This window comes from Elgaria multicarinata, chromosome 1, assembly GCF_023053635.1.
Source record: "Elgaria multicarinata webbii isolate HBS135686 ecotype San Diego chromosome 1, rElgMul1.1.pri, whole genome shotgun sequence".
NCBI classification, from domain to species: domain Eukaryota; kingdom Metazoa; phylum Chordata; class Lepidosauria; order Squamata; family Anguidae; genus Elgaria; species Elgaria multicarinata.
The window spans coordinates 60,967,883-60,993,652 of record NC_086171.1 but is presented as its reverse complement, the minus strand read 5'-3'; the positions used below and the strand labels follow the sequence as shown (position 1 = coordinate 60,993,652).

Genomic DNA, 25,770 nt, shown 5'->3' with positions numbered 1-25,770 from the left:
GACAGATAAAAGGAAGTACTTCTTCACACAGTGCATAGTTAAACTATGGAATTCACTACCACAAGATGCAGTGATGGCCACCAATTTGGATGGCTTTAAAGGGGGGTTGGAAAAATTCCTGGAGGAGAAGGCTATCAATGGCTACTAGTCCGGATGACTAAGTTCAACCTCTGGTATCAGAGGCAGTAGTTGCTGGGGAACATGGGTGGGAGGGTGCTTTTGCACCATGTCCTGCTTTTGGGTCCCTGGTCAACAGCTGGTTGGCCACTGTGTGAACAGAGTGCTGGACTAGATGGACCCTCGATCTGATCCGGCATGGCTCGTGTTTTGTTCTTTTGGGGCAGCACAGAAATAAAATGAAATGGAGTTGAATTACCTCAAAAGTCTAAATGTTTTAGAAAGCATTATCACTTTCAAAATCTCTGTTTTCCTAATGAGAATCGAACCTCTTCCAGGAATTGAGAAAAATCTTAAGTGAGGATATTTAAGACTGCTGTTCAAAACACAGCAGCTGCATAAAAAGGAGCGCGCACAAATTGGTATTTTGCATTAGCTGCTTCATATCTGATTATGCCAAGCCCCCACCCAAAACACCCAAATAATTTCCTTGCTATACATATTACCTTAGTTCTCATTAAGATCTGATTCACCCAGATAGTGAAACATAAGCTTCAGCTTAAAGAATGCGAGCCATTTCATTAAAGTAACCTCACTATTATTCCTTGCTTCCCCCCTCCTTTTTTTAAAGGCACTAAATGGTGGGCAATGTTTTTGAATCAACGCTGGATAGTTCAGATGCCTGATATCAAAAGCCTTCTGTCACCACACGGAACGAAGCCCGAGGTGTCAAGGAAAGGCCTCCACTCTGCTCCCCGATGGCTTTGCATTAATTTCCCTATCGTGCAGAGGAGATGGGTGTCTCTTCAACTCAGCTGACAATCTCAAAGGCTGGATGCTACTCGACCCTGCCGTAATTAGAAAGCTGAAAGAGGAAGAAATGGAATCGAAGAACTGCTCACTTGGGGCAAGAAAATGAGAGGTCACAGGAGAGACTTTAACAGAGGAGAACTCAGAGCACCGAGCAGAGAATGACGAGGTCAGCAGGAGAAACGTTGCAGTAATAAACCGCTGGGAGACATGCAACTCCCAAGTTTCCCTTTTGGCTCTTTCAACTCAGTAGTCAATAAAAGGGTAGCGTTGAGTCAGTTTACTTGGAAGCAGATGCCTTCCCTGAACAATTATCTATGTAAGAAAGCAAGAAATTTAAAAGTGTGTCTCACTGACAACTCGGAATAAGTCATGCATCTCTGGCAGAATGCATTTCTAAAGCCCCCCACATGTAATGAACCTTTTTGAATCTGCTGTCTCTTCCACAGCCTCAAAACAAATAAGCAAACACCTTCTTCTGTATGCACGTATACACTGAACACATAGGCTCTTTTCACTACAACATCTATATGGAGCAGGTATGAAGAAACGTTACGTAGAACAAACAAAACCACAATTTTCTTTGCTCCGATCCTGCTCTGCAGGCATGCAGAAACCGCCAGCACATCTCCAACTCCTGTCATTGTCTGACTTCCCTAGCTTTAAAAATTTGCTCAGGGTCCAATGTCTCCATAAGGTGGCCCTGTCTTGTATAAACTGCAATCTTAAATCGAGAGAAGATTGTGTCATCCCTTGAAGGACAGAATTCCATAGTCCCACATCACTTGTAGAATTCAGGTCAAGAGACCTCTGCAATTGCAGCATATCTAATGAAGATAAGTTCTGGGCTCCACAATTCAAGAAGGACGCAGACAAGCTGGAGCGTGTTCAGAGGAGGGCAATCAGGATGATCAGGGGTCTGGAAACAAAGCCCTATAAAGAGAGACTGAAAGAACTGGGCATGTTTAGCCTGGAGAAGAGAAGATTGAGGGGAGACATGATAGCACTCTTCAAATACTTGAAAGGTTGTCACACAGAGGAGGGCCAGGATCTCTTCTCGATCCTCCCAGAGTGCAGGACACGGAATAACGGGCTCAAGTTAAAGGAAACCAGATTCCAGCTGGACATTAGGAAAAACTTCCTGACTGTTAGAACAGTACGACAATGGAATCAGTTACCTAGGGAGGTTGTGGGCTCTCCCACACTAGAGGCCTTCAAGAGGCAGCTGGACAACCATCTGTCAGGGATGCTTTAGGGTGGATTCCTGCATTGAACAGGGGGTTGGACTCTATGGCCTTGTAGGCCCCTTCCAACTCTGCTATTCTATGATTCTATGATTCTAAGAACCTGAGAGGAACTTGAATTGAACTGTGCAAATTTTCAGCAACAATAATCGAAAGTGACTAGTGCTCTGGTTTGCTTAGTGTTCACCCATAGAGCTTTCCAGATTACAACCACTTGAGAAAAAGCGCTTGTTCCTGTTTTGTGTCACTGCCATTACAGGAATGGTACAATGATAAAAAAAAAAAGTTTCAAGAATGCCAAGGAGAGACATGTGAGCTCACACACAATGGTGGACTATCTGGGTGAACAGTTAGAGTGAAACTAACTTTTACCCTTCTTCATGTTGAATGGCCTTGCAGCAATTTCATGTTTGTTTTATTTGCCATATCCACGAATGATCAACAAATGAACTTGTTGAGATCTGACGTTAGTTGCTCAAAGTCTTCATGTGTGTGTACAGAAATCTGAAATTGCATTCTGAATATGTTTTCTAGCATAGCCCCATCTCTACTACAAACATCTATATAAATAAAAATGTAAATGTTCGTTTGAAACAGACGTTATATCTCTGAAAGTTCTTCACCGATTGCTTTGAAATTTTGACATAACGTTGCATTCGAATACACGAGCGTTGTTATGTAACTATGTTCTATATGGGGTCAAAAGTTTGTCTTAAAATCGAAGAAATAGGCCTCCTCAAAAACAGTCCTGCTGATCATTGTGACATCGCCAACCAGTAGGCCAATCCACTGCCTCTGCCTCCTCTCCTATTTGCATGTTCTCTCCTATTTGCTCTTATAGGTCATTGTGACATCGCCAACCAGTAGGCCAATCCACTGCCTCTGCCTTCTCTCCTATTTGCATGTTCTCTCCTATTTGCTCTTATAGGTCATTGTGACATCGCCAACCAGTAGGCCAATCCACTGCCTCTGCCTCCTCTCCTATTTGCATGTTCTCTCACAATTGGCTGAGTGAATATAGATGTCACACCTGTGACAGTTACACGTTCTGAAGAAAGGTAACTGCCAGGAGTTTCCAGTAACCTCCTCATCGTAAAAACATCCTTTTTTAAAAACCAAACAGTAGGCCAATCCACTGCCTCTGCCTCCTCTCCTATTTGCATGTTCTCTCCTATTTGCTCTTATAGGTCATAGAAGCAACAATCTTGACAGGACCTTTCAAAGGTGAAGATGCCCTCATTCCTCGCATTCCTATGATTCCAACAGATATGCCATTTCAATTTAAGAGATTGCAATTCCCAATTCGATTGGCGTTTGCAATCACCATCAACAAAGCTCAGGGCCTACACAGACAATGGAACAACTAAAAATATTGTATATCCACAAGCATTGTGAAATTAAACATATTAGAAACATCCGCTTTGTCTTTTCTTTCTTTTCAATTTAACCAGACTGAGCCACAGCAACGCGTGGCAGGGTACAGCTAGTTAATAATATATTACTAGAAATTCTCTAGCAATATAGAAAATCTGGCCTTCCTTACCAGTTTAGAAATGATAATACAGACGTGCTTAATTTTGCAATGTTCCTCTTTACATTGTGAAAACAATAGGCATTGTAGATACAAGGGAACAACGTACAGCTTCTAATTACCTCCTTATTTGAAGTTGTATTTCTACACTTGTGTTGCTAACAATCAGATCTATTGTTTTCAAAACCACTTCCTTTAATCTCCATATAAACACTGTGCATGTGGTAAAAAAGAAGAAGTATTTATTGATGAATAAGCCATGTCTCTCTATTCAAAGAGCAAACAATGAATTCATCTTTGCATTCAGCTGATAACAGTGCAGAAATGTAATTATATTAAAAACATATTGAAGTACATACATTGTTTCTGGTATTGAGAGCTACAAAATAAAAGCAATTGCACAGACGTTCTAAATATATCCACAGCAGAAAATACATCTTAAGGGAGTCAATGAGATGGATCCTTGCACATCCAAGGAAGGGGGTGAGCACTCTCTCATTGTTGGCAATGACAAGGGAAAACACATTCCTTCTGCTGGAGGCAGGAATGCTTGCCCACATGGACATGGGACTCTGGTTCAAAGACATTGCTGGGATGGGAATATCCATGCTCAATGACAATTCTTATTTCACTCCTACTTAGCATTTCTTTGGCCTGGTTCAGAGATGCAAGTTCGTCATTTGACAACAGGAGCATCAGGTTTGTGGCTTGCACGTGTGAATGATCAGCCATAGATTTAACTCCACAGACAAAATTTCTGTAGCCCACGTCACACAAATATGAGAGCACTGCCATCGATCCAGGTTAAAGATGGGTGAGAATTTCATTTCAGTTTGTTTTGGGTAAGAATTCACCCCAAATTTGCAAATTTCTTCATATTGGAGGCAGAAATAACTATGTTGCAGCTGGGCTTAATTGGGTTTTTTAAATTGAAATTTTAACTGTGAATCACCGGGCAGGTTGTTTGGTGCCCCGGCCCTGTCAACTGCCCCCCTCCCCCATCTTCTTTTAAAAAATAAAACTGTACCAGAGTTCATGGTGTGCCATGCTGGCTTCTTCTATCCAACCAGCTGCGGCTGTTGTGCAGGAAGGAACTCCTGGTCTGGCAGTGTAGTGCCATTCTGCTGAATGCACATAGACATGCAACACACACACACACATACACACACACACACACACAGGGCCCATTCAGATGACACGTTAAACCATGGCTTTAACTGTGGTGGTTAAGCCAGAAAGCCAGGCTGTGTTCAGAAGACACCTTAAACTACAGCTTTAACCATGGTGAATAAAGCAAAAAAAAAAAAAAAACTTATTCACTGTGGTTAAAGCCATGGTTTAAGGTGTCTTCTGAACACGGCCTGGCTTTCTGTCTTAACTACCATGGTTAAAGCCATGGTTTAAGGTGCCTTCTGAACAGGACCAGTGTAAAAGAAAAAAAACACAGAGATAAGATGGACGTAAGAGAAAAAAAGCATCTCTCAGGCCTCTGCTGTTTTATTTAAGTAGCAGAACCCCTTGGTGTTTTTAGCGTGACATTGCATTTCTGTGTGAGAGGGTGAGAGGGTATATTTTAAATCTATCTGAATGAATTTAATATTATATTGCATCTCTACCTGGGAAGGAGTGACCATTTAAACTCTATCTGTATGGATTTAATCTTATATTACATCTTTGCCTGGGAGCGGGAGGGAGGGGAAGCATTTAAAATGTATTTAATATTATATTGCATCTCCGCCTTGGAGCAGGGAAGGAAATCTTCTCATGACCCTTTGGCTCCACTCTCTGCCACACCAACCAAAGTGGCCACCAGCTGACACTGCTGCCTTGTTTTGTTTTTAAATTGCTGCTTCATTGTATTTTATTCTATTTTATTGTAAATATATTGTTGCTATTAACCACCTAAGCACCATTTGGCAGAAAGGCAGGAAACAAATTTAATGAATTAATAAAAGAGTTGACAACCAGGACTGGAAAGGGACCTTCCAACCGCAAGGAACCATATGATGTTCCTTCAACTTCCATCCTGTCACTCTCCTGCTGCTGTGGCCCCTTTACCTCAAAGGGGAAAATGCAAAAGAAAGAGTAACAGAATATGAATGAAGACTAAAAATAATTGCCATTGCTGTAGTTTATATCATCTTATTCTGAACAGGCAGCACAGCAAAGTCAGAGGCGGCCCCTGGGGGCTCAAACCAGTGGCATGGAAACAAAACCCAGAGCCTTAAACCTGGTGAACTTTTCCTTTCAGAAAGAACAACACCTGATTTCCCCAGGTGACCAAATCACTGTGGACAAACTGATCCGTCGCTGATTTAAGAAATGAGAAGACAGAATGCCAACCAGAGCCGTCTCAGGCATTCACTCAAGCAAAGAACTTGAAAAAGGCTATGCAGAACACATTAGGCTGCGATTCCTGAAATGTAAATATACTGCATCTGCCTGCCACAACTGAAAGGACACAAGTGCAACTACATTTTCCAACTGTTTGCTCTACAGCAGTGGTTCTCAACCTTCCTAATGCCGCGACCCTTTAATACAGTTCCTCATGTTGTGGTGACCCCCAACCATAACATTATTTTCGTTGCTACTTCATAACTGTAATTTTGCTACTGTTATGAATCGTAATGTAAATATCTGATATGCAGGATGTATTTTCATTGTTACAAATTGAACATAATTAAAGCATAGTGATTAATCACAAAAACAATATGTAATTATATATTGTGAAATATTTATTTCTAATTACAAATAAATGACCATCGGAAATATGTGTTTTCCGATGGTCTTAGGCGACCCCTGTGAAAGGGTCGTTCGACCCCCAAAGGGGTCGCGACCCACAGGTTGAGAACCGCTGCTCTACAGAAACCTCTTTCCCTCCTCCATGGGGACTTACTAGGATTATAAAAACAGAAACGCTAGAAAGTCGCCAGAGAAGAGAATGTTATCACACCATGCTGGCTTTTGCCATAAGTTAAACGAAGCCATGATAGATAGATAGATAGATAGATAGATAGATAGATAGATAGATAGATATTAAGGCTGCTATTTGTTTAAATTTATATTAAATGTGAGCGGGGGGTGGGGAGAGTCTATCGTTGCAGAAGCTCCATGCATGGTGGCACTGGCCATGTGTCCTCTTTTACAAATGACAATCCTCTTTTTGAAGGGCTGCCAGAGGATTGTCCTCTATTCTCTCCTTGAAGGCCTGATCTGTTCAATTCCGGTTTAAAGATAAAGAACCATCAGAAAGGTTGTCCTTCACCTGTGATTACCTGAAGAGGCAGGCACATGGGTCACCTGGTCACAGTCATCTGTGCTTTGGTGAAAAGAACTGTATTTCTATTTAACTTTCAACCATCATTTTTAAATCTGCATCTATACACATAAATTAGCATGTGCAAATTTTATGCAAATATGTGTCCTCTTGGGTATTTTTTGTGTTGGGTTGAGGCATTTCTTCTTTTTTGGCAATTCTTAAGAGCCCATTATGTGCCTTCAGGCCAATTTCTGGATGCTGATGAAGGAGTGAGACTCAGGGCTATTGGCTATGATAATTAGGGTCGATGATTCTGACTTGTTAGGAGAGCAACAAGCCAGGAATCAAGGTTCAGACATAACACTAAACAAACCACGCTGAGGTTTCCTGGTTTGTTTAACCACTCCCATTAGCAGGAGGAGCCAAATGGGAGCAATTGGGCAGCATGCACAAGCATGCTTACTTGCTCTCAATAAGCATTACATATGAACCAACCCATTATGATGTCACTGATTGGACAGCAAACAAATTAATGTTAGAGGTCCAACATTTCTTAGGGGACTAGATACTGATATCTTATTTAAAACTATCCATTTTAGGGACAATTATGTCAAATATAGCAACATCACCATGTTTGCAAATTAGACAAAACGTTACAGAACACTACATTTCTGTTAAAATTTTTTTTAAAAGGCTTAACTTAGATCAGGTCTTTTGGGGGAAGGAAAATAGTTCAAAATACATCTCTATCCTTCACTCCCTCCAGAGGGTAATTAATTATCACCCATCGCCTGCCCAAGAGGTAATTCCCTGCAAGATCCTATTCTACATACCAAAGTAATCCTGTGCAACAGGCTGGGTATTCTATGATGACATTTGGTAGAGCTAGATTGAAGTAAGAAAAATGAACAGCACTTGACACTCTCGGACTACCGGAGTCTGGCCCGCTTGATGTAGTCAGGGTTGTCCCCATTCCCTTCAGAGCATTGCCTTAGTGCCAGTTCATTTTCATGGCAACAGTATGGGAACTATTGCCTTATAACTTCATACCCCAGCACCCCAGTAACATGGCCATGAAGAAACTGTATGGGCACGCCTAATGGTATGGTTCCTTCCCATGCAGAAATAATCCTTTCTTCCACTCAGGCAATGTTTACATGTTGGAAAGAACCACTGCATTTCACCTGCCCCCAAGATTCCATCAGGGAGACACTGCAGAACCTGGGTGGGAGGTAGTTATTATGTGAGTGGTTCCCACACTGCTGCTACTCCAGGTGATGGTGTAGCATGATGGGTTGGGATGCGCAAATCTCAGATTCAAATCACTGGGTGGCCTTTGGAAGTCACTTTTAGGGAAGTTCGCTGAGTTTTCTGCAGCTTGGACTCCCGGACTCTGGCCCACTTACCCATGAGTGGGCTAGACTTGATCTATATTGAGCAGGGCCAATTTGCAGATTTTTGTTCCCCCCCCTTAAATTAACATTTATACAAGTTGCAGCTGTACTTTGCATAATTTACACAAATTTTGACTGTCATTTGACTATAAAATGTTTAATTTGCACAAATTGTGCCTTTAATTTGTGCAAATTGCACTTGCAATTTGCGCAAAATTAAATATAGTATGGCCGCAATTTGTGTAAACGTAGATTTAAGGGGGGGAGGGCGGAAACAATGAGGAAGTTCCTGGATTTTAGTAAAAAAAAAAACAGGTCGGCTCGCAAATGCAAGCTGAGCTAGGGCCTCTGAGGAAATCCAGTGAGGCCAAACAGGGCCAGAAAACCAGCCATAGTCACTTTTTCTCAGCCTTATCTATCTCAATGACATAATTGTAAAATACCCCCACCCCGAGCTTCTTTGAGGAAAAGTGAGATGGCTTTTTAACAAAGCTTTTAATGGTTGAATTCACTAAGTTGGCACATTGTTTTATATTGTTTTAACTTGGTTTATGGTTTAATTTGTTTTTAGCTGTGTATATTTACTGTTTTATACTGTATGCTTTTATCTGTATGCCGCCCTGAGATCTTATTGATATAGGGCAGGATAAAAATGTTTTAAATAAATAAATAAATAAATAAATAAAATGTAATCGCACCACCACTGCTGGCTGGTATGAGTGAATAGGCAGTTAGTTCCACAAATACAGTTTGCATAGGTGGTGGGAATTCTGGGATCACCACTATGTTGCTGTTGCAACTTCTGTGAGGGAATGTGGTGCAATAGTAGAGATATTTACATGCTGAGGTATGTGGAACTGCACATGTTGCTCCCACTCTAACCTCTGTCCCATATGTACACATTGGCCCCATTCAGAAGAAACCTTAAACCAGGGGTCCCCAACTGCATTCAGGGCTGCATTCTCATCAGCAGGCCCGCGCTATAGCGCCAATGTAAGAGGGGCGCCGTGCTGTTAGGCAGCTGCCGGCAGTGAGCATGGGCTGAGCTGGCAGCTCTAGGATTCAGCTGGGCAGCTGAGATGGCGCACGCCCAGCCTAAAGGGACATGGGGGGAGGGGGCTCCATGGCCTACTCGTCACGCTGAGGCTTGTGGCTTGGCGCAACCACGATGAGTAGTAGTAGGTGGCAGGTCAGGTGCCCTTAGGAGGGTGCATGCATGCAGGCAGCGTTCTGGCTGGCTGGCTTGACTGCTCAGCACAGCTGCAGTCCAGCTGGCACGAAGAGCAGCAGCAGCAGCAGCAGACCATGTGCGCTGGGGGTGCCACGCGAGGAGGAAGAAGATGACGATGAGGGATGACGACGTGAAGCAAGCATCAGGTATTTGGGGGGCCCGGCGAAGCTGAAATCAGGAGATCCAGGTTCTAGTCCCCACTTGGCCATTGAAACCCACTGGGTGACTTTGGGCCAGTCACAGACTCTCAGCCCACCTCACAGGGTTGTTGTTGTGAGGATAAAGTGGAGAGGAGGAAGATTATATATGCCGCCTTGGGTTACTTGCAAGAAAAAATGGTGGGATATAAATACCATACTAATGCCTTCAGCATTCTGGCTGGTTCTAACTGAAACCCAGGATGGGTTCACAGCCCCACCGAAATTGGAGCCACCAGCCTCCATGGGTTGTGGTGGGCTGTTGTTTTTGTGTGGATGCTCTGCCTCTCGATTCCTCCACACCTCCGGGGAAGCGTCGAGGTGGGGCGGGGGTGAGGGAAAAGGAACGAAGGCAAGAGGGGGGCCCAGCTTCCCTTTTCAAAGGTAATAACAATAGAAATAAAGTGCACAATAAATGTAATGTGCTTGAATCATCCCAAAACCATCCCCTCAACCCACCCACCTCAGTCCGTGGAAAAATTGTCTTCCACGAAACCGGTCCCTGGTGCCAAAAAGGTTGGGGACCGCTGCCTTAAACCACAGCTTTAACCATGGTGGTTAAGCCAGAAAGCCGGGCTGTTTTTAGAAGACACCTTAAACCACAGCTTTAACCATGGTGGTTAAGCCAGAAAGCCTTATTCACTGTGGTTAAAGCCATGGTTTAAGGTGTCTTCTGAACACAGCCCGGCTTTCCGGCTTATCCACCATGGTTAAAGCCGTGGTTTAAGGTGTCTTCTGAATGGGGCCATTGACTCTCTTCAGCTTCTGTGTAAAGATCTCATTCCCCGCCACACACATATTCAGGGAAGGTCTGGAAGAGATTTTGTGCTAGATGAAAATTCTTTGCACTGCCCATACAGATGCTTGGGTTCCTAATGCCAGTGTGGCTGGCAGTATGAACTGAAACGTTTCTAGAAATAATATGAAATAAGAAGAAAACCTACAGAGCTTTGATATGGCAAACCCATGAATTTCATTATCTTTTCCATTTGTTTCCCTTAGGGCTTTTAATGTCTTTTTCCTTACATGCTCTAAATGTTGGGGGAAGGGGGGGTTTGCTCAGAATAGTACAATACTTGACTTTGATAGCAGAAACAGTACCAAGCAAAAGGCGAGATACAATGGTGTAAATTATAATGGGGTCTCTTGGAGAGAGAGAGAGAGAGAGAAACTCTCATAAAAATTAGAGCGAGAATGGCAATGCACATATATTATCTAGGTAATGTAACTGTAACAAATAATAAAATAAGAACTACTTCACCTTTATGTAGTGCCCTCGAGGTTTTAAAGCACTTCACAAATATTACTTCAGTAAATCTGACAGCAATGGCTGCTTTTGAACGTAATGCTAAACCACGGCTTAGTGGAATGAGAACAAGCCTAAGCAAGCCTTGGGCTCACACCCTCCCTTCAGCTCCTCTGCTGCGAAGAGATCAGAGGCTTCCACTTCTCTTTTAGATTAAACACAATTTAGCATATCATTTGAACCCTAAAGGGTGGATAATCGCAAATATTGCTAATAGAAACAAGTCAGCTTCTTAAAACCATGGTTTGAAGTTGGCTTATTTCAACTAACCATAGTTAAGATGAAAGGCTTAGATGGCATGGCAATCTATTGTACATTGAAAATGGAAGCCATGACTCAGTGAAGCTCATTCTTGTAATGCTATAGTTTAGCATTATGTCAGAACCAGTCTAATAACTTTGTGAAGTAGGTCAGTATTATATTCCCACAATGTAGTTGGAGGGCACAGACTAGAAGACTGTCTTACTAAAGTCCACCATTACATCATGGAAGAGTCAAAATTTGATCCAGGGACTTCTTCGTTCATAAATCAAGCACTCTGTGCTATATTAACTCACATGTTATATGTTACAGATGGCTTTTATTATATTTTCAACATAACTACATCTGAGATTTCTTTACATGTTGAACCCCAAACCTTTATATCCAGATTATACTTGTTTATTTATTTATTTAGAATATTTATATACTGCTCCCCACTGAAAAATTTCGGAGCGGTGTACAAGATAAAATGAAAATAAAACAGAATAAAACAGTTAAAACAAAATTTAAAAAGAAGCAAAAACTTGTTTTGATCACAATAGGAGAAAATACCATTATGTCTTCAAGAAAGCAGAAGCAGAAGAACAGAGTAGAAGTTCAAAAAGAACTTACAGTAAGAACAGCCATAGACCTCAATCCTCAATCCAATCTGACCCTCTCCACTCCAATCCAGAGGAAGTATCCGAACATAGCGGGCAATCACTGGATGCTGTAAATCATGCCGCACCACACTGTCAGAGTTTATATTTCCGGGAAATGCCTAGGAAAAAAACAGAACAGAAACCTTTTTAGTACTAGATCCTACAGACCACTTTCACGTGGGCAAGACGACCTGATCCATACGGAAGGCATTCTGCATGGGGTGGGTGGGGAGGTTATGCTGCTTCTCTGCCACACTGTTTCAATGGATAGTAGCCAATGTTAGCCCTATATAGAGTAGACCCATTGAAATGACTGGGACTTAAGTAAGTTGCAAGTCCCATTCATTTCTATGTGTCTATCCTATGTAGGACTAACATGGGATACTGCCCAGTGCTGCTACCAGCTGAAAGACTGAACCTGTAAATGGTTTCATACTCTGATCTTCCGTTAGTGGTAGGAATATCCAGTGAAAGTGCCCAGGGTCACTTTCATGGAACGTGTATTTGAAGACATGTGCTGTTACCATTTACTTAAACATATACAATTTCAGCAGTTGGGAAGCAGGCAGGCACTGTAAATTTTAATGCAGCATTCGTGCCCCCACCCCGCAAGCAACTTCAGCCTGTATGGGCCACCCCACGCAAGATTGCTTCCTTTAAGTAAACATTTTTAATAGCCATTAAGTAAAAAAAAAAATAGCCACGAAGGAATCACCTCGTTTGCCACCCTCACCTAAAGGGCTGTATAAGAACAGAGGAAGAGAGAATCAGCTCCTCATTTGACTCAGCAGAACAGCAAGGGCCATAAACAGGTGCATTTGAAAAAGAAGTGTATGTCTCGAGAGCCGACAGGATTTTCTAGGTGCTGGAGAGGAGGAGAAAACTAGGGGTGTGCACGGACCCCCCGCTCCGCTTCACTTGCAGATCCGCCATTTTTCGGATCGGGCCGCTCCGCCCCGCCCCCGCTCCGCCCACTTCCGCTCCGCTCCGCCCGGAGCTCCGGATCCGGATCCGGAGCTCCGTTTCCCCCCCCCATAGGCTTGCATTGAAAGCTAAAAAATTATACAACTTTTTTTCTGTTCAAGTTAGAAACCTCATGTTTGGCACCATGACACCTCATGGGGATATACACACGCACGCCAAGTTTCAAAGCAATCCCATCATCCCCTGATTTTTGGCGAATTTTTGAAAATCGGGCACCCCACACACAACATCCCTGCGAGGTGTGTTAAAAAACACGGGGAAAAGCCCGTTCAGATGAAGAAAGAGAAGTTTCCCAGAATCCCAAGTTACCTGTTTTGCCTATGCCCTCCTCCAACTTTGGGATCATCATGACCGGGAGCTGACTCTGCCCCTCAGCCCTTTGAAAAAGGTATTTTTCCCGCCGATTTTTTAAAAACTTCTAGCCCGCGACCCGTACGATGCAGAAAGTTGAGAGTGGTCTCAAAATGACCCCCATCCACGACTCTCTGTGCACAAGAATTTTCAGAATGATAGCTTAAACCCCCCCCCCAGTTATCCCCGATTCTTTCCCTCAATGCAATCCTATGGGCGAAAAGCCGGAAACGCAGTTTGAGCCTCGCGGTTGACCCGATTTTCACAAAAATATAGCCCGCGACCCGTACGATGCAGAAAGTTGAGAGTGGTCTCAAAATGACCCCCATCCACGACTCTCTGTGCACAAGAATTTTCAGAATGATAGCTTAAACCCCCCCCCAGTTATCCCCGATTCTTTCCCTCAATGCAATCCTATGGGCGAAAAGCCGGAAACGCAGTTTGAGCCTCGCGGTTGACCCGATTTTCACAAAAATATAGCCCGCGACCCGTACGATGCAGAAAGTTGAGAGTGGTCTCAAAATGACCCCCATCCACGACTCTCTGTGCACAAGAATTTTCAGAATGATAGCTTAAACCCCCCCCCCAGTTATCCCCGATTCTTTCCCTCAATGCAATCCTATGGGCGAAAAGCCGGAAACGCAGTTTGAGCCTCGCGGTTGACCCGATTTTCACAAAAATATAGCCCGCGACCCGTACGATGCAGAAAGTTGAGAGTGGTCTCAAAATGACCCCCATCCACGTCTCTCTGTGCACAAGAATTTTCAGAATGATAGCTTAAACCCCCCCCCAGTTATCCCCGATTCTTTCCCTCAATGCAATCCTATGGGCGAAAAGCCGGAAACGCAGTTTGAGCCGCGCGGTTGACCCGATTTTCACAAAAATATAGCCCGCGACCCGTACGATGCAGAAAGTTGAGAGTGGTCTCAAAATGACCCCCATCCACGACTCTCTGTGCACAAGAATTTTCAGAATGATAGCTTAAACACCCCCCCAGTTATCCCCGATTCTTTCCCTCAATGCAATCCTATGGGCGAAAAGCCGGAAACGCAGTTTGAGCCGCGCGGTTGACCCGATTTTCACAAAAATATAGCCCGCGACCCGTACGATGCAGAGAGGTGAGAGTGGTCTCAAAATGACCCCCATCCACGACTCTCTGTGCACAAGAATTTTCAGAATGATAGCTTAAACCCCCCCCCCAGTTATCCCCGATTCTTTCCCTCAATGCAATCCTATGGGCGAAAAGCCGGAAACGCAGTTTGAGCCTCGCGGTTGACCCGATTTTCACAAAAATATAGCCCGCGACCCGTACGATGCAGAAAGTTGAGAGTGGTCTCAAAATGACCCCCATCCACGTCTCTCTGTGCACAAGAATTTTCAGAATGATAGCTTAAACCCCCCCCCAGTTATCCCCGATTCTTTCCCTCAATGCAATCCTATGGGCGAAAAGCCGGAAACGCAGTTTGAGCCGCGCGGTTGACCCGATTTTCACAAAAATATAGCCCGCGACCCGTACGATGCAGAAAGTTGAGAGTGGTCTCAAAATGACCCCCATCCACGACTCTCTGTGCACAAGAATTTTCAGAATGATAGCTTAAACACCCCCCCAGTTATCCCCGATTCTTTCCCTCAATGCAATCCTATGGGCGAAAAGCCGGAAACGCAGTTTGAGCCGTGCGGTTGACCCGATTTTCACAAAAATATAGCCCGCGACCCGTACGATGCAGAGAGGTGAGAGTGGTCTCAAAATGACCCCCATCCACGACTCTCTGTGCACAAGAATTTTCAGAATGATAGCTTCAAAAACAACGTAGTTATGCGCGATTATTTGCCGCAATGCAATCCTATGGCGAAATGTTTTCAAGATGGCGACCGGAGCGCTCCGACTGAACTCGGAGCTCCGAAAAATGGCCGCTTCTCTTCGCCTTGCTTCTAGGGGGTCCGCGGTCCGCTCCTACTCCGCCTCTGGGTAAGGCGGAGCAGGCCAATCCGCTACTGCTTCTACGCTCCTAATCGGAGCGGAGCACATCCCTAGAGAAAACCCCTTTTTCCCTGTCCTTGGAAGAAACCCCACATACCAATGCCTACCCAGGTTACTGATGGCTGCACTTCTCCACCGCTGCAAAGAACACAGATGTGGCGCATACAGAATAGAAAATACAGGTATAGTGCAGGGATGTTTTGTGGTCATACATTTATAAACACCTAATGTGATTCAGAACCAATTGCACCAACTGTGGCGTTAGCTAGACTTAAGGTTTATCCCGGGGTCATCCCTGTTCATGTAAAATGACACACAGGATATCCCTGGGGCAGGCAGGGATGACCCCGGGACAATCCTGGGATATACCTTAGGTCTAGCTAAGGCCTGTGTTGATAAGACAGCTATATAAACAGCATTTGCAAGACAGGCTGCAGCACAAGTTGGTTCAACCCACAATTCATTACATGCTCGTTGGCTTCAAAAAGTGATGATTAACTCAGCCTATCTCTGAGTTGCATGTTCTGAAGAATCACATAGTGCAAGACCGCAGGTAAAGAGATCACTTATTTAAATGTCCCCCTCATGAAAAGGAGGAAGAGGGGAGGAAGGAAAGAACCCACAAAACATGCAGAAAAGTAGCAAGGAGGAACAGTTCTAGTCTAATGCTCTTCCTGATATTTGACTTTTGTTAACTATGGGAAGTTTCTGACACGGAGCTGTGTTCATTCATGTGCTTCCCCCACCTGCTATGTTCAATGCCTGTACCACATAATATTCCTGAACATGTAGATCAGCATCTTAACTCAACAAAGCAAACCTCTGACCCACGTCTTTTGTCTTCACCATAGTGCTATTACAGTTATTCTCCTTTTATTTGACTACTGTGTGCTGAACCACGCTGGCTAGGAAGATATAGCAGTGAAATATGCAGTTACTTGCCAATGCATTTATGTTCCCAGGAGAAAAATTAATAATGTTGCTGCCCTTTTATTTTAGGCATCTTTGGGCACTGATCTCCAAACAAACCCCTTTGTTAATTCTGCTTCTCCTAGGAATCCACAGGATGGCATCTTCTTTCATAGCCAGCAATTAATGGATATAAAATGATGATACTATTTAATAACTACTCTTCTTCATTACTCTCTAATAAACTATTTAGAGGATATTCCCATTTCTTTCCCTTATTGCAATGCAGAGCAGGCAACTAATTGCTTTGAGAAAAAGAGTTAGTAGTCAGAAATACTATTAAATGTGTTGGAGGCTGCAGTTCTGTACATACTTATCTGGGCCCTTTCTACACCTAAGGATTATCCCAGGAAAATGGAGGGCTCGTCCCTGCCTGCTCCCCTGTGTGTCATTTGCATGCACAGGGATGATCCTGGGACGACCCCTGGAAAAAAGGCAGGTGTAGAAACAGCCCTGGAAACAAGACCTACTGAGTGAAACACTGGATTGAGCTTAAATAACAGTTTCTGCAATAAACATACAGTCAAGGCCTGAGCAAAGTACCACTTCATTATATGAATGGTTCTTTACTTTTAAATTCCAGAGAAACTCTTTTAAACTTTTTAAAGTAGTCTCACTTGTCAAGGCTGAACCTGGATCGCTGCATACTTTTTTCTAGAACATAACCATCCACTACCATCTGATCAACATTTTGTTCCTTGATTATTAATTTTAAACTTCAGTAATTGGACTTGGGGAAAACACCAATAACTGGGAGCTCTGGCAAATGGCACTGCAAACAACTAAAGCGCTAGAAATAACTGTTCACCCAAGTGGTCTCCTCACGTGAGCACCATAACATCAAAAGAGTCTCCTTGCCCTCACAAGTTAGAAAAAAACACTACTTGCCATTGTCCTGATCATGGAAATAAAAGAGCAATCACAGAAGTGAAGGAGTGATGCTTTTCCAACTTTACAGCGGCCAATCTACAACCCAGGACACAGATTCAGAGGAGGTTGGTGGCTATGTCTTTGATGGAGCTGTCTATGTTTCAGTCAGAACCTGCCAGAACTCTAAAGGAGCTACCCAAGATGAACCTAACCCCAAAATCGGTTTGTCATCTTGGATAGCTCCTTTAGAGTTCTGTCTGGTTCTGACTGAAACCCAGAATGGGTTCACAGCTCCACTGAAATCGGTGCCACCAGCCTGCACTGCCCAAATCCATATCTTCATCCCACATGCATCAGCAGCAGCTCTCGTGTGAGTCACACATTAGCCCTGTTGTTTGTGACTAACACAAAATAGCTAATCAACTCTACTTCAAACGCAGCCTACTCCTGTAGGACTGTATAATTATTTGCTCGTTGTTTCATCTCCTCAGCAGCCACACTCCATTCTCTCCACCAATTGCCTACCCATTACCTCCTGTTTCATACGATGCTACAGCTTCCAGTAGTCCCTGCAACTCTGATAGACTCAAACATGACTTGCTGTCCCAGTTTGCTGTTCTTTATTATACAGCTGCAGTCATCCATTACATCATAAAGCATACACAGGCTTGGCTTAGCAGGGCTGTCCCTCTGTGCCTGCCATAGGAGAAGGAAACGTTCTATTATATTGTTATGTTGATGCTCCCCTCCCCACCCCGCGCTTGTGAGCGATGAGATGTTTCATGGGTTCTGGCACTTATTCAGAATTCTCTTTCCTGAGAAGGGATTACTGGACACTTGTAGCATTTCAATCATAGAATGTTTATTTACATCAAGCTTAAGAGGGTCTAGAGTATTAAATCTGTTTCCCCTCAGCTGTCTAGGTGAACCCATGATGCCATTGGGGTTCCTGTAGAGCACCAAAATCATCTCTCCTTCTTAGGATCAAAATACATGCATAACAGAGGCATGCATGATTGGTTTATTTACCTCAGTATAAGTGTGTGCAACTCAGATTTGGATTGGGACTGTGTCACTTTGGAGAGAGGGGAATTTGAGGTCCTCGCCTCCTGTTCTGATCGCCAAATTCCAGCCTCCCATGGGGGGGGGGGAGTGTAAAAAAGGAGAAACGTCTCCATTGGATTCCAAAGGAGTAATTTTTCTTCCCCCTTTTTAACTCCCTATGTCGGTGGAGATTTGGGGACCAAAAGTATGTGTATGTGGGGGGGGAGCTTAAATCCTCCTCCTCCGGTCCTGATCTGAGTCGGGGCCATCCTGCTCACACTGAGGTAAATAAGCAATAACGCATAATTCTGCTATGTGTGATTTGAACAACATGTACAGTGCCTTGCATAAGTATTCACCGCCAACCTGCTTTGACTTGTCCACACCTTGTTGTGTTACAACCTGGAATTAAAATGGAGTTAATTGGCACATTTACCATTTGATTTACACAACATACTTAACACTTTGAAGGTGAAAAAATATTTTATTGTTGCACAAAATTAAACACAAACAAGTTGGCATTTGTTGGATGCATAAGTATTCACCCCCTGTGCTGTGACACCCCTAAGTAAGCTCTGGTGCAACCAATTGCCTTTAGAAGTCCAACTGTGTGCAATTCAAGCATCACATGATCTCAGATAAAATGCCACTGTTTCTGGAAGGTTTCACAGTTTATTGTAGAGCATTTCTAAACAGACAACATCCTGAAGAGCAAGGAGCTATCAAAACAAGTCCAAGCCAAAGTTCTGGAGAAGCATCAATCAGGGTTGGTATAAAAAAAAGTCTACCAAACTATGAACATCCCCCAGAGCTTAGTTATATCCATTATTACAAAATGGAAAGGATATGGCACAACTGCAACTCTGCCTGGAGAAGGTCGCCCACCAAAACTCAGTGACTGGGTAAGAAGGGTGCTAATCAAAGAAGTAACCAAGAGGCCAATGGTAAATCATGGTAAAATTGCTAAATAACGGCATTTTAATTCCAGGTTATAACACAACAAAATGTGGACAAGTCAAAGGGGCGGGGGTTGAATATTTATGCAAGGCACTGTATAGGGTGACCATATGAAAAGGAGGGCAGGGCTCCTGTATCTTTAACAGTTGCATAGAAAAGGGAATTTCAGCAGGTGTCTTTTGTATATATGGAAAACCTGGTGAAATTCCCTCTTCATTACAACAGTTAAAGCTGCAGGAGCTGTCCTAGAGTGACCAGATTTAAAAGAGGGCAGGGCACTTGCAGCTTTAACTGGTGTGATAAAGAAGAAATCTCAGGAGGTTCTCCATATATACAAATGACACCTGCAGAAATTCCCTTTTCAATACAACTGTTAAAGATACAAGAGCCCTGCCCTCCTTTTCATATGGTCACCCTAGCACTGTAGGTTAGCTCTTAGATCTATTCACAGCACAACCTGAATTCAAGCAACACACATAGGCCTCATTTGCTGCCTCCCCTTAGCCTAGCCAAAAGGTTACAAAGTTGGGATGAGGGGCAGTCCTGAATTTCTTTATAATCAGAGGCAGTGAGTTGCAAGAGACCCTTGGAAGGTAATTTAGGAAGACCCCAACTACATAACATTTTTCTATTGTTATGTGCCTTAAAACAATTTTTGCTCTGTGGCTTCCCACAGCATTGCAAAATAATAGAACAGTTACAACTGAAAATGGGATATTTATCCACTATGTGTATCCCCTTGCTGATCAACTGTTATTAGACATGGCAGGCCTTTGGCATCTAATAATTGGCAGCGGCATTCGCTTGAAAACACACTCCAAATACTTAGTACTGAGCCTGCACATACAAGGCAGGTCTCGGTGCATAATAGCACATCCCTGAGGTGCTCTCAAAATATGAGCACACAACACACATTTAATACAGTTTCAACTTTAATAGTCACAGATCACAACTAAGGAAATCGTAGCTTAGAGATGCTAAGAGTCACCATTAAACAATTTTCAATACCTTCACATTGTTTGTTTCTAGCCTGGATCATTTTCTCATGTTTTTACAAAAATCCATTCCATCTTGTTTCCACATTAACCTCTTCCCATCCCTGCCCCTCCCCCGATGCATTTTGAGGTTTTTTTTGAGCAGAAAACATGCAGGGAGTACCAAATCTGTTGGATAACAAAGTTCCGATCCACACATTAGTCTGAGCAGTGTGGGTCCAGTCTGTCAAAGTGGAATCCACAAAGCTCAAATCCCTTCACGAAACACCCCCTAGCTATTAATTCATGTGCGTGGCACATTGATGGAACAACTATTTCACGATGAATCCGGCCATTAAGGCCAACAGTGATTATATAATACTTTAAGAGAATGTTACACTAATTAATGAAAGTAAAGGAAAATCCGTAACATCTGATAAATAATTTTCTGGGAACTGAAGTCTATTAGTCTGGTATTTAAGAAGCAAAATGTACCACCTTCAATATTTCACTGACAAAATGCTCCAAATCTATTTAAACCTCTATTTTTGAAATGCCCATTACTATCCAGGTCCACTCTTATAAAAAATGTCACTGAGTTCAATAGAAGTTCCTCCGATGTAGATACTATAATCCTGTGCACATCCTGAGCTGGAAGTAAAACTCTAATCCTGTGCACATACTTACTACAGAAGTAAGTGGGGCTTAGGGTGGCCATGTTTCCTATTTTACAGAGTCAGCCGTTATTGTCAGGCTGGACTTTCTGACACAATCTGCTAACAAGAAAGTAAAACCAGTAACAGTGAAACTATCTATTGCAGCAGATCAGGGTTAGACAGACCAGCTTTTTAGAGTTTGTACCATAGCTTACCATGTTTATACTCCCTAATAAATCAGATAACAAAGGCAGAGGCTATCGGCACATTGCTTTGTTCAAGAGGAAGTTCCAAGGTTAGAATCCACATAGAATCAGAGTCAAAGGTCTAGTCCAGCAATGTATTCCAAATCAGAGTCTTAATGATACAGGATTCCCCTTCTGATGATCTATCCTGGCAGGGGAATCTGGCCCATAAGTGAACACTACATCTAAAAGTAGTGTAATACCCCCCACTCCGCCCTCCCCTGCAGAGTCCACTTTCTGCTCAGTTGTCACAATCTCAGGCTGCAAAATCAGAGGCCTCACTCAAAGCCGAAACTTGCAGCTGTTGCTGATAAGGAGCATCACCCTGCTTCAGCCTTCAATCAGATGGGAAGCCAGGCAGAGCTGAGCTCCCAGGCTCCTGTGAGGGGCTTGGGGCGTGCGGTCCCTTTAAGACTACTGACAAAGCTGATCTCTGGGCAGATCTGTGACCGGGATGTCAAGGACCTTGAGTAATTATTGTGTCAACTCATCCAACTCTGCACCTGGCCGATATTCCCCTGGTGTATGTGCAACCGAGCCGATAAAAGACCAAGGCTGAGCCGGTTGCGGGGCTTCCTTGCAGCAGTGTGGATCCTGGTAGCATAGGCTGAGAGGGAATGCTTTTTTTGTCTGTGAGGCTACGGCCCGCAGAGGTGGAGTTCGTGTAAAAGTTAGTTTAAGGGCTGGATGTCTTGGGAAAAGAGTGGCTGCATGTTCAGGGTGGGGTTTGAGTGTGGGGAGGGCGTGTGTTTGTCCTTCCTGCCTTTTTTGTTTCTGTGCTGTGTCTTTTCCCTTTATGTGTTGTCCCGGCCCTGGGACGTGGGACCCCTACCAGACCTTATGTCTGTAATGAATAAGGTTCGCTTGGCACCTACATTATATGCTTTTAGACGCCAGGTGAAGACCTTTTTATTCTCCCAGCATTTTAACAGTCTATAAATACATTTTAACTTGGCGTTTTAAATTCGTAATTTTGCATTGCTGCTGTTTTTATCTGGTTGAGCTTTTATATTGTATTTTATATTATGGTTTTATACTGTTGTTTTATACTTTGAATGTTTTTAATTTTTGTGAACCGCCCAGAGAGCTCCAGCTATTGGGCGATATAGAAATGTAATAAATAAATAAATAAAGTAAATGTTGTGGCTGTTATTTCTGGCGCGTCAGACTCAGCCTAGATCGGGAGCGCAGGTGACTGGCTCCATGACAGCCCCAAGCTTCCCAAAATTGGACTGTATTCTAAACCATCCTGATCTAACTCTGAATCAGACTCCAAAACTATAGGGCTCACAGCACTTGGGCTAGATCCAACATTTATCTAAAGTGCTGTCAGGCTAGTTCTCCATTGGGGATGTCTTCTATATGAAGGTCTATCTGGTTCAAGTCCAGTTTAAGAACGAAGAGCGATAACAAGGTGGTGCAGGGGCCTTATTCAGCTCCTGGACAACAGACTGAACAGGTGTAACCCCTATGGAGCAGATGGTTTAGTCCCTTGGGCGGAGCTCTCACTCAGTGGGAGGGCTAGAGAAGAAACAGCAGAAAGAAAGAGAACCAGTTCTGCTGAAAGCTGAATTGAGAATTCTGTTTAATTATAAGCCCTTATCACCCTGTGTAAGGGCTAATACTCTGAACTGTTTTGTTGCTCCTTGGGGATTGCCCTGGGACATAAAAGTTGAAAAAGTCTGCAGAAAGGGATTCCCAAAGTACTCAGCGCACCACGCAGGATTGAGCTGCAAGCAAGAAATCCATGTTTTGTTGTTGTTGTTGTTGTACAAAGGACAGATTGTGGCATATTTCTGTGTTTGAATGCTTACTAAAGGCATATTTTGTTAAAGAGATATATATACATACACATATATTCTTTGCAAGTTTGTTCTAATTAAGCCCTATAGAACCCACACTAGAAGTTATACAGGCATACAGGTCACCTGGTCACAGTTTTCCCTATTATAATAAAATTGTGGTATGTTCTATGCCTATTTAAATTATAGTAATTATGTCTAAATTGGCATGTAAACATTAGCTTATGTGAATGTTATGCAGAGCTGTGTTCTCTTTTTTCCTCTTTTCAAGTGATGTGTTCCTTCTTTTTTTAGCAATGCACAAGTTGCCACCCTAGGCTTACTTCTGAGTAAAATGCATAGGATCAGGATACATATCTGCCATCCTAAGCATCCTTACTAGGAAGGAAGGAAGCCACTTTGAAATCAGTATGGCAGATTTCCAAGTAAGGTAGTGTGTAGGACTGGGTTCCAAGTAACTATTATAACATCTCTCTAAATATGTGCATAAATGCTGGAGGGAAAAAACCCAGAAGAATAGGGAGAGTAGAAGTGCCATCAATTTCCCTGATAATTAAAACGCATTTCATTTCATCTTCAGCGCAACAATATCCTTTGAACTCCAGCCTTACTCCAGCCTTCATTTAGATAAATGGTTTACAGTAATGCACATTCAGTGTATAAAGCAAACATCAGGCCCAAATCTATCATTGCAAGACTGAAAAAGAATCAATTTACAGGGCCTGTGAATTATGTACTGGCATCATTAAATCTCCTTTACTGATGGTGGCACATTTGTATACTTAGAAAATTAGGTTTCAAAAATTGAACTCCATGCAATTCACCAAGCCTCTCATTTGCTGAAGTTAACACTTCATAAAAAGATGTGAAATATAACTCAAATCAATATTATTGTTTTTTAAGAGGGGTAGATGCTACAAAAACGTGCCATAAATGTACTGCTGTAACTTTCTTTTTAAGAGGATGCAAATATTCAGGAAAAACCACAGCTCTCTCCTTAGAACAACAGGTGCAATTGCATCTCACGACAGCAAGCGCATCCTTTTCATGATACCTATTCTAACCTCCCTGTCATTCGAGCTGTGTGCAAATGGCCTCTGAAAATTCTCCATCCTATTTCTGGGAAAAGATATGGAGAGGTGGAGGGCATCTCATTTCACGTTTTTTCCCCCAGGGGGAGGACAAATTCTCCAATAGTTTCTCAGGGCTAAGACTCATCATTGGCAGTGGAAGCAGCTCAACTCCTTTCCTTTTTCTTAATGATTTTGGTGTTGTTCTTGCTGCAACTGCAAGTGACAGCAGAAACAACTGCGTTGGCAGTAGGAGTGTGTGCAATGGAGACATTTTTTGTGTAATTTTCTTTCTTATGTAAATTTTTAATTCATATTTAGTTAATTCATATTCAGCTCTTTTTTGTTTCAAATTCCAATTCCTCTTTTGGAAATACGAAACACACTCCCCTGCCCCCCCACCAAAAAAAAACAAAAACAGCTGTGGGGATCTCTCCTACTAAGGATGCTTCTTGTTGCAACAAGGCCCTTGGGCAGGGGGTGAACACGCCCCTCCTCAAGCTGTTTTTCAGTCGGGGAGGGTTTGCTCAATTGCTCTACTGACTTGACTAGGGACGTTCCAAATCTTCTCTGCCCAAAAACGGCTCGCAAGGGATGTTCCCCCGCACCAAGGGCCCTCTTATTCCAAGCATTCTTGGTGAGGGACGTGCTCTCCACAACCCATTTGTGTGCAACAGAGTTTTCCAAATTAAAATCAATTCAATTAGAGAAACCTGAAAGATTTATTTTTTTTTAAAAAAAAATCATTGGTGCTTTGGGGTCAGATTAATTTGTAAGCATTAAACGCAAATTAAAAATAAATAGGTGTCTTTCATGTTTGCTTTCTGTTCAGATTAAAGAAATGAACACCCCTAGTTGGGAGCCTATTTATTTATTTATTACATTTTTATACTGCCTAATAGCCAAGGCTCTCTGGGCACGTCACAATTAAAATCATAAAAATACAACAGACCAAAACATATAAAACATATACAAGTTTAACATCTAGAGATCACAGGCAGTCCTATTCTTTTCCCTCTCCCCTTTCTGGGAAAGTACTTTGCATGCTGCTCCTGTATCAATGCTGATGCTTTGTGCCAATGCTTACTGGACTAGCAGGGCATTAAGGCTTCCTTCAACGGCTGTTGCAAGGAAACAATGCCCATTTTTGCTGGAGCAGAAATCCCCAAATCCAATCCTATGTTTTATTGTACAGGAATAACAGAACATAGAATCAGGCTCTTTCTACGGCAATTATAAGCATACTTCAGTGCACATAAATTCAGCAGAAGAAAGAACTATAGTACAAGTTACACAGGATGAGGTGGTAGGTGGACATATCATAGAATCTGAGACTGTACTCTTTGTCTGCAGATGGGTGATTGCATTTTGAGCGCTCCATCTAAAAAGCTTCTTGTATGTAAAGACTGGGACATGGTTCAGTTTAATCTTTCTCCTTGATGTGCTAGCATTCTACATGCAGTGAGCTTTTATATGTAGGGGAGCATTAAAAAAATGTAATTACCACCTGTACTCTGAATGGTACAATGCAGAATTCAGTGGCCTCGGTTTAGCACCTCATTCTTTGTAAAGTCCAGTCCAGTGCTAAATGGGTTTTGTTTTAAAATAACTGGGCCTAAGCTACAATCTTGTGAATACTTGGCACAATGAGAAAACGTGCACAGAATCCACGTTAAGGTCTGAAGGGATGGCTTACATTTCTCATTAGCAATGTAATATTCTTTCAACCATAACATTTAACAGCAGCAGCATTCTGGCTGATTCACACAACTGCTCTCCCATTAGCTTATTCAAAGAACGTTTTGATACTTGGGAGCCCCATCTTGTAAACAAAGGCTCAAGTTAAATTGCCGGGTGAACAACATTTAAAATTAAG

General features: G+C 42.9%; 1 protein-coding gene across 1 annotated transcript in view; it reads right to left on the bottom strand.

The window, feature by feature from the left end:
• CNTNAP2 (contactin associated protein 2) overlaps positions 1-25,770 on the bottom strand; it is a 1,454,514-nt gene that overhangs the window by 755,916 nt on the left and 672,828 nt on the right. The window contains exon 4 of the mRNA XM_063129070.1: positions 11,963-12,110. Within this exon, the coding sequence (XP_062985140.1) occupies positions 11,963-12,110 (148 nt within the window). The remainder of the gene's footprint in view (positions 1-11,962; positions 12,111-25,770) is intronic.